The following is a 14,444-nucleotide window of genomic DNA, read 5'->3' as shown; positions in this document are numbered from 1 at the left end:
CTCAAGGTATGGCCCAGCAGCAGCCTGGACATACAGCATCAGCCTACGAATCTGCGTGACCCCCTATCACCAGAGGATACGGATCAGTGCTGTGCACATCGGCATATTAGGATAAAAAAATCACCCCACTTTTCAAGATTTCAAACACATGCTGAAGTCTTGAATCAAAACCAACTACAAGTGCTTAAGAATCTGCATCTTTGACTCCTCACCCAATGACTAAAAACTTCATTTTACTTTTCCAAGCATCTCATCGAAGCTCACTGGCAAGATTTTCCCTGAATTCCCTGGAAAGACACAGACAACCTGAGGCCAGCTAGACTGCAGAGTTTGGTTAGGTTGGCTGTGCCAGCCTCCAGGAGCATCCGTTTCCATCTACTGATCACGGGTAGAGCCCAGAAAGACTAACGTAAATTTTATGTCTGATTTTTAGCTGGCTATGTAACTAGGTGAGACATACAGACAGGTACAGTAATGTTACCCCATGTGATTTATTCAGTGACGCACAGGAAAACTGTCATTAATCCCTGGCTACTGATTTAATTATTAGAGCGCCCTTTCACTACAGCTGGCTATAAGCTAGAAGTCACCCACAAAATCATAATAAAAGAGAAAGGAATAGAGCTCAGAATACAAGTTATGTTTTGGGCTTTTTTTTTTTTTTTTCACATTTTGTTATGAACTCAAAACTGGACCTGTTTCTGTGGGAACTTGTGCTAAGGTATGCAAATATTTCAAACCAAACCAGTCCCATTTTCCAATGAGAGTGGGCCAGGTTTCAGGCAAAGATGCTTTCACAGCAAAACCATGGGAAAATTCACCATTTTCCATGTTTCCAATATGCCAATATTCATCTCATGTTAAGTGCCAGCAATTGTTGGAACAAGGCTACAACCCAAGAAAGCACTTAAGCACATGCTTAACTTTCAGCACATGAGTAACCTCAGTGATGTCCTGGGTCTTGTTTTTATATTCGCTATTGTTAGTTACCTTGAATTCTTAAATCCGTAGGGACAATTTGCATCTTCTGAGCTGTATAATTGGGCCATGAAAGGGATGGTAGCTCATGATTACTGAATTGTTAATTAATCATTTTTATTATATTTAAATATGCTTTAGAAGACCATAATGATGTATGCTTCCTTGACATTAGCTGTACTAATTAGATCATCTTTTCTAAATTAGAGTGCAGTTTTCTTAGCAGGTTTCCTTTTATCTGGTGTTCATTTTTCAAAAGAGCTTCATGTTGTTCCCACAGATGAGTGAATCATTTCCAGGGAATCATGTTATGCAAAAGATGTTTTTCTTGCTGCTGTAGAATGCCTACAGGTAGATCATGGATCTCCTTGAAACCGTTAAATATTTTGAAGTTGGACTTTCCTCAACAATCATACGTTCCTTGACTAGATAAGCGTAACTGCATCTGGGATGAAACTCAGTCCCTAAAACAAACTAGCGCATTACTATGTTAGAACAATCCCACTCCAACACAAATTTGTTTTAGTGACACACGAAAGCAGAAAATGAAAGTGGTTGAAATACCTTTATATACCTTAACATGCAAGTGTATTTTTTTGCATTCTTTCTTTAGCAGTTAATTGGTGCTCCAGCACTGAAAGCCATTCAGTCTCCTTCTCCATCAAAATATTACTTTCAAAAGATTTCTAAGGAAATGATGACCATGTTACTCCAGAGGTCCTCATTTAGGTTATCTTAAACATTTAACTTATAGCTCACGTAGTTTGCAATATCCTTTCTGGTTAAGCAAAGCCTGAATTTCACATCTCTGCACAAGTAGCCTGGAAATTTCTCAAAAACTATCTGTGAAATCTCAGGCTATTTCACCTGAGTGCGATGCTTCTGGTTCCAGAGAGAAACTATGAGAATATCCTCTCTTGGTGATACTTGGTACACCTATGCAGTTCAAAATACTAACAATCAATTGTGATGCTGGACATTAACAGGATGAGAAGAACGGGTTATTGTTTTTCTCTGAACAAGTCTACTCAGCTCTCTGGAAAGCAGTACTTACGTGTCGACAAATCTCCTGCTGAGGTTTGAGATGACAACTGGAGATCCAGACTGGAAAGGAGGGTCCCGAACCACTTTGTACTGGATGGGTTTGCAGTCCGTGCACAGCGTGCTGTGGGGGACAGAGCTCAGCATGGCAGCATCAATTTCCAGGTGCTCATCCAGAGTGTAGACCTGGATCCCGTACACCTCCTCGCCCACTTGTCCCGCATCCAGCTTTATGGTCAATGGGATGTCGCAGAAGACATTCTGCGGTCCGAGAGAAATGTTCTTCCCACTGATGGTGAGCAACTTGATGTCATTCACAGCTCCGCTGGAGTCCCAGTCTGGGGAAACAAATGTCACCCAAACTGTGAGGGACTCTGGAGTCAGGGGATAACGAAACTCCAGCTGCAGGTAGCAGCCCTGAGGCTCGGGACAGGCTGGGGGCACTGTGTGTTGGTTGACTGCCGAGTTGGGACTCCATGTTCTGACACTGGATTTACAAGGCTGCTCAACATCAGGGTGCCCTGGAAGGAAAGAAGGAAGCAAAGACAGGGCACAACAGAAGTTAGACAACATGGGTTATCATTGGCATCAGTCTTGAAAGACAAACTGGTGGCAGGAGAACATATCTGTCCAGAAAACTAATTATTTACTTGAGCAGAACAGGCATGGCCAGCATGGAGAGGAAGAATATAACGCCAACGTCTCCTGGCCGGGTGAGACGCAAACCCAATTTAAGTGCCCAGCTGGACTGGACACCACACAACACACACTGTGCCAGTGCATCTGGTCCTGTATTTCCTATTTCTAGTGCCTTCCCCTGTGCCTAACAATGGTATTTTCTACCCCTTCTACTTGGTACTTTACCTGATAAACAGAGTCACTTTGCTTTCAGTTCACCTCCGGTGCTCCTACTTATTCCCTTGCCTCTCACTCTAAAATACAACCTTTTTCTCTTTAACAAAGACAAGAAAAGAGCTTTCGCCGATTCCAAGAAGCTGTTGCACTGTGCTGTTGAGGGGCCACTCCTATGCCATTTATAGGCTAATCTAGCATGTTGTGCAAGACCTCTTTTTTTGGAGGCACATGGAACACAGGTCTGAGCTGTCTCTTTGCGCTCGTTGTGATGAAACAACAGGCACTTGTACTTTTACATTTCTCACTGCTGGCTATGTTCAACTACATGGGAGGTATTACTAAAAATTAATGAAAGCCACAATGCTTGCTGGGATCCCAAATACTATGGTAACATTACAATTTGGCACGGAGTCATGGACTGCAAGATCCAGAGAGGTCAGATGGGTGGAACAGTTGGTAACAGAATCCAGTGAGAGCTATAAATTCCCTCTTCCTTCCCAAATAATCACACAAAAAGGGAGTAAGCAGGACAGGGAGAAGGCAAAGTACGGAAAAGAAGAAAGGGAAAAGTAAAGATAAAGAAAGGTAACGAGGAGAGAAATGGAGAAGGCAGAGAAAAAAAAGAGAGCACAGCTGTTTGCAACTGAGGAAGAAAGCAAGAAAAAGCACTGGGCAAACATGAACAAACAGGACATCAGTACTAATTTAAAGAGAAAAGGGCAATGTGTGAAGGTTATTCTTATTGTCTATGATCCAATTAAGTGTTAGAAACGTGCCTCTTTTTTCAAGGAAAAACAGCACAGGGAATTCTCCTGTTCATACCAAATGAACCCAGATGCAGAATAGATTTCCTGGTATCTCAGGCAGTCTTCCCCGCGATCCAACGCAATTGTCCTGCAGATGCACAACGTTTAACGCTTCTCCCTCACCCACACATACCCCATAGGCCTCCTCTCCTCCTCGCGTGCCACGGCATAGTGGGAATGCCACTAACCTCAGCATCTGGAGAGACCACAGCAGCGATATATTTTGAAGAAAGCCAGAGTTCCATTTAACATGCTCAAGTTTTTCCCCCTGGCAAGCTTGCAAGTACTGTGTATAATCATTCTGAGTAGCAAATACCCCATTTGACTCACGTTATCTTACAACATTCGCTGCCATCCGCATGTGCTTGGCTGGGCCCTCCGATGACTTTCTTGCAGACTCACAGCAAGCTCCTGACTGCAGCCCTGCAAAGGTGTTTTTTAACCCTAGAATCTCAGAGGGCTTTGGAAAGATCTGTGAATCTTGCCGTCTGCCACCTCGCAGATAGAAAATGGAGTTGATTAATGGCTCACAGCCTAGTACGTTTTCAAATGTGGTCTCCACTTGGGTTCCTGCAAATTCACCTCTGCCAGTTCAAGGCCTCTGTAAGACTTAAATATTGAACAAACCTACATGTTTTTGTAGATCCGGGTGTGATCCCCGGAGTTACACGACAGACTCAGCCTCCAGGGAGTTTAATGCAGATCATTACTCCAAAATGGGAGCTTGATTGTAGTCATCCATAGACTAAAAACCTCAATGAAGTTGAGATAGAGACCCTTTCTTAAATATCATGAAACACTTAGACCTGCGTAAGAAACATTCATTTAATTGTGGAAGAGGATGGAAACCTTATTCCATGTAACTCTAGATATCTAGAGATGGGTAAATACTATGACAATTACAAATACTTGTATATAAAAAGAAATGGTGTAGTAGTTATGCTGCCCCTCTGCACTCAGGTTCTGAAAATGCTTTGGGTTATGAGATCGTCAGAAGATCAGTCACAGAACAGCACCTCATACAACACCATGTCTTGCCTAATACAAACAAAATGCAAATGTGAGTTTTGTGAGGAGAAGTCGAATCCCATCTCCTGGTTAGAGAGCAAGGATGGTAGGCTGGGAGGGAGGCTTCCCCAAAAACATCAGCCACAGCCTGGTGGGTCATGCAGTTAAGTGAAGTGGCTGGGATGAATGCCCCTCGTTTGCCCTGGCACATGGACAGAGACTTGCCACACTTGTACGGGGAGGCCAGCTGGGATCGGCAGCCTCTCGGGATGCAGCCGCTGTCACAACTACAACTCACCTGCCACATTTCTTACGTGGTCAAGACAAAGGGACCATCCAGTGGGATTCTAATGTCCAACTGAGACAATTCCACTTGCAAATACAGAATGAATAGCCCTCGAGCGAAATATCGGCCACTGGGAAAGGCAGGGCACTAAAGCAGCCTAAGGCAGGAAGACTTTTTATTATATTCTCACACTTCTTTTAGCCAATAGTGAACCAGGCAGTAGGAATTGACTGATATATGCATCTATTGCACAGTAAGCAAAGGTACTTACTTGGGTTTGAGCCGAAATCACGTTTCATATATAAAAAACCCCTTTGACAGAGTTGTGGAGGTGCTGTAAGGTTTTTTTATCTAGCTGGTGTTGCTGGTTGCGAATCCAGGTAGGTTAGAGCTTTCTTGCTCCACAGTGAAGGTAAAGAGTAAATCAGAACTGCCTGACCTCCAGTGACTTCCCACAGCTGCAGCTGAGGAGCAAACAGCCACTCACACAAGGGGCACAACTGGCTGAGAAAGAATCACAAAATGTCTCAGCCCGGGGGGTTGGATCCCACCACGCTTGGGCACAGGCAGGGCGCTAGGAAGGACACAGTCCCCATGGCAGAGTTTTGCAGTGGGCACGGCTCACACGTACTCCAGACCACAGCTGGTGTCAGCTACCTGGGGTAACTGTGCAGCGTAACAATGCTATGAGACCTCAGGAAAATGAAATCAGACCAACCAGGTTCAGAGCTGCTTCAGAGGCACGTGAGAAATGTGGTTTTCTGGTAAGAAGCTGGATGAGTACTACGAAACATTTTCCATGAGTGTCGTCTCAAATTTTAAAATGAGTTCATTTTGGCCATGCTTATGCCTCTCTGTATTCACTTTCCATGAACATTCAAGCAGTGGAGATTTACACACACGAACGCTTGCAGAAAGTGAATTTAAAGCTTGCATGCTTGAGTACTCACAGATAGACAATTAAAGAAGCCAGACAATGATCTAACTGTGCTATTTGTAACTCAGACCAAGTGCAAATAGGCAGAGATCCTGAATGTCAGGGAGTGTGGTAGTGATGACAGAAAATTACAGAGCAACAAATACCATACACTTGGTATATTTTCTACCCTAAAGTGGAGACAACTTATTAACGTAGTAAGAGGATAGGATTCCCAAATTTTCTTTCCAGAGCAATGGCACAACAGCAATTGAATGAGACAGATAAGGATCAGACTGCACCCTTCATAGTTAAGAACATGCAGGCACACACTGTAAGAAGAGGAAATTAAATGCAAAATGCAGCTGAGTAATAAATCTTAGAGTAGCTTAGTTTCTCTAGGAATGATGCCGCTGGCAAGACGTGTGAGATCTAGAAGTTTTCAAATCAGAGCTCGTCGGAGAAATTTTGACGGAACAGCTTATCTCAATGGAATATGCAGTTCTTTCAAAAATCAAAACACTTTGCAAAATTTGGTTTATTTGGCAAAAAATTTATTCTGGAAGGGAAAATGGGAAGAAAGTTCTAACAATATTGGAACATTGTGTTTTGACATTTTTGGAAGAAATAGTTTCAGTTTGCACCTTGAAACACTTGATATTAAAATTAGATTATATACTAAAAGGGGATATTTTCAAATGTCATAATTTAACCAAAGTTCACGAAAGAGGAATTATATGAGCTAAACAAAACATTTTGGCCAGCCTCAAACACTTTTTTCTTTTAATTTTCCCTCATAAAGAATTTCAAAACTTTCAGGTTCTGTTCCAAATGAAACCAGGTTTCAAAGTCTTGTAATCCTTGGCTAAGTGGAAATTCCACTTTCCACCCTGCACTACTACTGCAAGCGATCCAAACTTTGCTAATCCTGTTTACTTGATAATCCAGTCACACTCGTTGCCGGAGCGCTGCTTCCCAGGTCGAAACTCTTCAACAACATCCACCCAAGGGGCAGGTGCCCTCTGCGCTGTGCCCGGCAGCCTTGGCCCTTGGATGTCCAAACCTGGGGGGTGACTTGGAGTGAACTGCAATCTCTGTTGGGCCCCCACCCTGGGAGATGGGTGTGCAGGGCACAGGACACTTGCCCACGCATCTTGTCCTGTCACACAGCGGGGGGACAGCTTGCTGCACACGCTGACCTTAGGACTAGGGAGGGCTCCTGGGTGCCAGCACTGCATATATCACCATATTAGCTTACAAATAATCTTCTTTGGAGAATAACTAACTCCCATGTACTCTAGCTGCAGGACAGAGAAGCCCTTAATGTAAGGAGGTATTTGTATGAGTTTGCAAAATCCAGATTGGCCTTTGAGTTCAGTGAGCCCACCTGTGTTTTCGGTGAAGTCCGGGCCCAGAGTGTGCTGCTCCCAAAGGAATAGCTCGCGATAGACAGATTGAAATAATATTCTGCTCTTTCCAAACCGTAACTTGCGATTGCTGACCTCTGCCTGGTATAGTCTTAAACATGCTCTACCACATCCACCTACTTACATAATGGAAGGTACGTATGGAAAAGAGTTAATGATGGAGCTCTAATGGCATTGTACGACCAGCTCTGCAGACCATTCTCCCTCCAACATGCTCTAAGAGAAGCAGTAAGAATGACTTGCATAACACCCTGAACTAGACTGGGCTTGACGTAGTCACCTGCGTTCATGCTGCAGAGTACTTGCCCAAAGGGCAATCTCCACTCCTTTCAGCGTGTCTGCTGGTGCAGCCTGCTTCTATTCAATGCAAGGGCAGCAGAAATCAGGCCCAAATAAATAACATGTAATTCTTCACTTTCAGAGTTGGAGTAGAAGGAGTAAGCGGCTCCCCTGAGGAATTCATCTGGCAGATGTGAATGGTCAGCATTTCTTGGCACTCCACTGCTTTCTGAAATTCAGGTTCAGCTCCCGGAATTCATTTAATTCATGGGCAGGATCAGGACGTGGGGGCCAAAACACAGGTATTTCAGCCAGTGGCATTACTTCAGGGTACAGTGTATTCATCTGTCCTCTAGTTTTGTTCATGCTACATACAGGTATAATCAGTCACCCTCTCCCAGATTTTTCCACTGTCTCTGTGGCTCTCCTTCTGCTCTGGCCCGTCTTCTCCCCCGCCACGTCTTTGTCCCCAGCCCTGTGACTCACCTTCTGCTTCCCGCGGGCTCCAGTGCCCCGAGGGATCGCAGGGCATCGGGGAAGAGGCGCTGAAGGCGTATTGCACCAGGACTCTTCCTTCCGCACACAGATCACATGCTGATCCCACTTCTCTAGGAGGCCAGGAAAACAGGAAAACACACCAACTTAGTAACAGCTGAATGAGCTGCTTATTCAACTATATTAAAAGCAATAAGACTTAGAATTCAGTTCCACTTAACCCTCTTTTCGCAGCACTGACAAGAGTGTTTTCTGACGCTGACCTTCTGTAGGTTTGGGCTAACGGCCTGCACAGACGGCATCTGTGAGTCCGCCATCCAACACAAAATGACAGCAACCTGTGAAATCACACTCAGCTATATCTTTTTTTTTTTTCCCTGCACTACAACTGGATCAAACCCTGACGAAAGAAAATATGTGTTGCTTAGTGGTTAGAGAAAAGAAACAGGCCTCAGGAGATTTCAGATCTATTTCTGCTCCTACCATGGATTTATTGCTTGAACTTGTGGTATCTTCAGGACTGTGAAGGTCTTGGGCTTAGTGGTGATTAGAGGAGAGGGCAAAGTCCCAGGCTCTGAGAACATCAGGCAGAGCTGCTCTGCAAAGCTCAGCTTTGCTGAGTATGCAAGGACCTGCTTTTGGAGGTGTGTCACAGCCCAGATCATTACAAGCCCGGAAAAGGGGTGGGTTATGAACATACAGAAAAGAACATGCCCTTAATCCTTTTTGCAGGGGAAACTGGGTTCGTTACCTGGCAGCTTTGGCACCAATGGATGGCTCTTTCTCAACTGGAACATCTTATGGCTCCAGGCCATCATATGGCATGACATGGCATTAAAAAAGGCACTTCACTGCCCACCGCCAACATTACTTCACCTACACAATATATCTAATACCAGCTACTGTCAATAAAGTACTATCAGCAGAAGTGGTTAAACACTGATTCACAAATATTTTTGCTAATACATTCACAAGATCAGGGTTTAAGCTGATGTAGACTGGAGTAACTCTAATACCTTCCATAACATTAAGCTGATTTATATCACCTGAGGATGCAACTCACACAGTTCAGGCCTGCGCTCCTCGGGGTCACAAAATTTGGAACCGTGTATGACCCAGAATGTGTGGTTATTCATCTCAGTAAGTTGCTTATTATTCAGAATTCATTGTTCTCCTTTAAGGAATGCTGCCCACTCAAAGTGAGAGGAAAAAATTATTTATCTTTACGATTAAATGCACCTAGGAAAGGACAGAAGTTTTAGGCAAACAATTTCTGCGTAACACATAATGTACTCTCTAAGCTACCCAAGTAAGTATGGATTGAGTCATCAATTATTATAATCAGCTATGCAAATTTTAACCATCTCCCATTGCGCAATTTATTTCAGCACTGCTTTGCGAAGGGCACTGTGATCCCCAGGCAGAAATTATTTTGGATCCTCAGCGAGGACACGGGGACTGTAAATTTACTCTCACAGCCCCCCCAGGCTGTGCGATCTCCTTTGCCTTTGGTGGCAGGGACGACACATGCTCAGCTGCTCCACAGCTTAGCATCTCCTATTTGTTGACAGAGATCTATTTGAAAGTCAACTTTCTGTTGGCTTAATTAGGCGGAAGCAGGGATTGTCAACAGGGGGGACTTGGAATGAAATCGGTGGTAAAACTCGTATCCATTTCAATATGGCCCACAGCCACCCCTACAAAGAGACGGTAAATGATTGAACCCACAGACAGTGCAGAAAGAGATGCACCTGCTGAAAACATCTGAAGAATAAAATGTGGCAATGGGGTAGAATAAAGAGGAGGGAGGCAAAGGTGCCCTCCTCTTCCTTGCACAATCTTTTTGTGCAAGGAGTCTTTTTGTTCATTACCATTAACACTGGTAATGAAGACATTTGGGCATGTTGTGATTAACTTTTCTCTCTGTTTCATTTCACCCACCTGCACTATTGGTATGACACTGCTTCTCTATTTCATTTCTCGGCTGTCTTTTTAGCAGTGGTTTAAGTGTCTAATTCAGCTGGCTTAAATAATATATGTGAAAAAATTCAAGAATCCAGAATAAAAGGTACTGAGAAACCAAAACGTAGAATTATTATTGTGCAGTTGTTTTTCAGACACATCCACCAACGGTCAGGATAGAAGTCCCTGCAATAATAATCTTTCAGTTTCTTTACAAAGAGACTCCTGCATTAGCGCTTGGTCCTGGATGAGGACAGGGCTTTCAAAGCCAAGTTTCCACAATTAGGACTGCTTTTTACTCAAATTAGCAGCTATACAATTTCATCACAGGCTGCCATGGTGGAAAAAGCTGTAGGCTTATGGACAAACATTTCCTTTTACCAGCAAGGACTTGGAGGTAAGAGAAATCACAAGGAGCATCATGTGGGAAAGGCTATGAGCAAACTTTCTCTTTTTACTTTTCCAATTTGGGAGCCAAACTCAACGCTGATGTAACTCCACTGGCTGAAAGGCGTTACACAGGGGATGACTCCTGGGTTAAAGTTTTTGGTCTGCAGACTCTTGCACACAAATCCTACGAACAGCCATGAATGTCAAAACTAATTATGGAATCGCATTTACAGGCTTATGAAAATCTAAGCCGGATCCTTACCCCTTATGCAGCCACTGACATCAAGACAAAATGAGCGTAAATTGGTTCAAAACACTATTAATTAGGAACGATAGCATATCTGACACCTTATACACTGGTGCACATGACTCCCCAAAATGCAGGGTAATGGAAAATCTAGACTTCTCTGTTTTCTAATAAGCCAAGTACTGGGGAAATTCCAGCTTATGAAGTTCAGAGCGCAGGAGGAATTCATTCCTACAGCATATTTCAGTGAAGTGGATTCTAAATCTAAAGATTACTAGTGAAAAACCAACAATTCTCTTCAGCGCCAGCATCAGTTCAGTGGGCAACTCAAAACCAGTAAAAATCTGACATTCCTTTCAGCAGAGTGCCTGTTTTCAGACTAAATTGTATCTGCTTACTTGAAATTCAGAATTGGTGCTCTCCCCTCCAAGGCACTGAAACTTTCCAGCAAGGTTTAAGCAAGTGATTATCAAGCCCAGCCATCTAGATCTGGGACACCATACTGACTGAAATATTTGCTTGCTAAGAATGAGATAGCATCAGATTCATGGAAATTAATGCAGTCACCTCAATGAAAACTTGGAAGAGCAGATGCATTCAAAGTTTTCTGTCCAAGCAGAATTTGCGGCAGAGCCCTATTACAATAACTGTTTACATCCTGCCTATGCATATCAAACAGGAGGCACATGAATGGATGCTTAGCGACAGCAGATGAACGCATCTAATAGATGCAGTCAGGAAATGAATAGAGTTTTCTTTTTCCCACTTGTTTTCACTTGTTTTGTTGGCTCTATTATTATTTTATTATTACATATTATTATATGCACATGTGACATTTTTCGTGCCTTTTTTTTAATGGGAGGGTGGAGAATGGTAAGTATTCCAATCCTGTGTGTAGTAGCTACAAGAAGAAATGCTGGTTCTTGATATATTTGATTATTAGAGATGTTTAGAAGCTCAACCAGCTGCTGGAGTTTAGGGTCAAACACATGTTGGCAAACTTATGTGCAGGTAAATGACTCTCTAGAGTAATATAGCAGACATCAATTGAACACACTAAACAGGTAAGGACGGTCTGTCAGGAAGAAGATTTTACTTCTGTGCACAGCTCATGTAGCTATTCTTGCCAAGGTGTGAGGACACAGGATAGCCAACCCCAAATTTACAAGAACTATGAGTTAGCAGTATTCTCTGTCCCCAAATCCACATAATTAATCATGTAATTCCTAGAACTGAGGCCCTAAGAGAAAAGCACCTAATACTGTGGCACCTGTGGCAAAGTTGCATCTACACAGGGAAAAGGCACACGGTCTTTATTTCCATGCTTCATCTCCCTTCAACCGCAGACCTGTCAGGACCTCACCCACAGATACAGCCAGCCCAGTGCTACATTTTTAAACACAAGGCTAAATTTTCCCTTCCTGACTTTCATTAAGCAGAGGTCACTGCCTATGCACGAAGTGAGAGAATAAAAGGGACATAAAAGGAACTTGAGTTACACTGAGTGCTCCTACAGTAGCATTGTAATTTGGATCAGGAGCAAGCTTTTGAAGTGAAACTCTTCATCCTCCCCACTTACAGCACTCGGAGCAGTCCTGGGGCATGGAAGCTGGACCCAGTTTTGCCTGAAACCAGAGTGGAGATGTGTTCCAGGACCACACCTGATGCGCTCCAACTGCTGATGCCATGGGGCCAGGCTAGAGCTAGGCTGAAACAACCCCCCCCAGACCCCTACAGTGTTGACGTCAGGTCTTCATTAACAACTGTTTTGCGCTAGAGATCTACTTATATTGGGCCACAATACTTGCTAATGTAGCCAGAGCCATTCATCCTTTTAAGGCCCTTTTACACTGTCAAAACAGCATGGAAGGGGCCTCTGTGCATTAAAAACCAGGCCCAAGGCACTCAGCAGTTGAGTATCAGTCTTCTGTTTTTTACATGAATAGTCCCATTGAAGTGAATGAGTTTATTCATTCAAGTGAGGCAAGTAAAATTTGGGCCATGGTGTGCACTTTGTGTAAAAATATCTGCAAAGATTTACAGTATTCCCACACACAGATAAGATTATACTTGGCCAATTTTACCTCCTACTTGTCTTGCACAGTGACCCAATTTTACAAATTGATACAGGCATGTATCTCTAACCAAGCAGTGCTGGACACATCGGTACTGGAAGTTCAGCACGTGAGCTTTTCCAGTATTAGTTGCTATAATACTACTATCATCCTTGTTTTGATTAATATATCAGAAATTTGGGCATGTTTTAGACAGGATCATTTATATATTTCAGTGACATTTTTAAATGGTCACAGCAACATTTCTGTATCTGTTAGCATTGGGAATCTCATTTTAACAAGGAATTGGACTCAAAGTATTTGAGGCTGTCTCTTTAAATCTCTTCAGTAATACTGAGCACACAGATTTGAAAACCCAAAGGATTTTTTTTTTTCTAGAAAATCACTATTTATTTAACATATGATAACTCTGTTATGAAATTTTAGATTTAGCAGGCTATCCACTGTATGTTATTTAAGAAGCATCTAACTAGGGGTTATTAAGAACATATTGATTGAGTTATGAGAAATATGTAATAAAGACATATTTGGTTACATAACAATTAACTCTGCATCAATGTGTTTTAAGAGGCAGATGGTATTTATTTAACATACAATAAGTATCTTCTGAAATCCAAATTAAATTGGAGAAACTTAATTTACCTAAAAATGATTATGGGCTAAAAAATTCTGAATTTTCAGAACTTCACGTAAGTCCTTTTCACACGTAGGGAATAAAAAGATTCAGTTGCAAAACTGCAATTAAAACAAATACTGTTCAGAGCACAAGATCTCTCTTTACCAACTCCTAATATGATTTGATTGCGCTCCCCGTATTAATCTGCAATAAAGGTGGAAAATCTCATCTGAGCAGAAAATAACAGCTATCTGCCTTCTCAGATAAACTGCAAGCTGGCCACTGAAATGGCCAGTGTCCTAGCAGTGCTGGAAGGAGTTTCATCCCTGATGAAGGCAGTGGCTTTCAAGGTGCTCTCACTGAACACAGCAGCAGTGCTGAGACAGCTCTTTGGGTGCTAATACGCTTGTAAATTTGGCCTCCTGTGATACATACTGCTACAGTCCTGAAGGACACTTGAAGTTTGTTCTCTATAAAATAACAAAGCAAACAGTGGAGAAGACATGCAAACAAGGAAAGTGAGTTAACAGTAATGCGAGAAGGTCAATCATTTAGGAAGTTCTCTGCTAGAACTCCCATAGCTCCTGCAGCCCATCCAAGCGCTGCGTAAGAGTATTTAGATGAACTACCCAGATGCTCAGGTCATCCTGGGGTAGAGTTGCCCTGGCTATGAACTGCAATGTGGTGCAACTCTTGCCCAGAGCCCTGCATTCATTTAATTTTTATTGGTACCATGTAGCTGCATGCCTATCAGACACAAACACACACACATACTCTGACCTACATGCTCTACTCAGGGTGCAGCAAGATGACACTTGCACGATACTCAAGGTTTTAGGTCTTTGACTCTCCCTTGCCCAGCTCCCATCTCAGACCTGCAGCTCAGGGAAGGAGGCTGCATTTGTCCCTCTCCCTGGCCCTGCCACCTCCTCACCCTGTGAAACTCCCCTGCCCACGAGCTCTGTGCTGTCATGGGAGTAGAAACAAGATTCACCTTGTCCTTGCATAAGAAACGTGCAAGAGGAGGAAGGGGAACGTGCAGGCAGAGCTGAAGCCCATAGGT

The 14,444-nt window shown here is 43.1% G+C and overlaps 1 protein-coding gene across 1 annotated transcript in view; it reads right to left on the bottom strand.

Moving 5' to 3' along the window:
* The window catches only part of PAPPA (pregnancy-associated plasma protein A, pappalysin 1), a 179,641-nt gene that overhangs the window by 102,785 nt on the left and 62,412 nt on the right, over positions 1-14,444 (bottom strand). The window contains exons 6-7 of the mRNA XM_009319278.1: positions 8,083-8,204; positions 2,033-2,540 (exon numbers count right to left, since the gene is read on the bottom strand). Coding sequence (XP_009317553.1) covers positions 2,033-2,540; positions 8,083-8,204 — 630 coding nt within the window. The remainder of the gene's footprint in view (positions 1-2,032; positions 2,541-8,082; positions 8,205-14,444) is intronic.

The sequence above is a fragment of the Pygoscelis adeliae genome, unplaced genomic scaffold, assembly GCF_000699105.1.
Source record: "Pygoscelis adeliae isolate BGI_AS28 unplaced genomic scaffold, ASM69910v1 Scaffold270, whole genome shotgun sequence".
Lineage (NCBI taxonomy): Eukaryota > Metazoa > Chordata > Aves > Sphenisciformes > Spheniscidae > Pygoscelis > Pygoscelis adeliae.
This window is presented reverse-complemented; position numbering and strand designations above follow the sequence as displayed.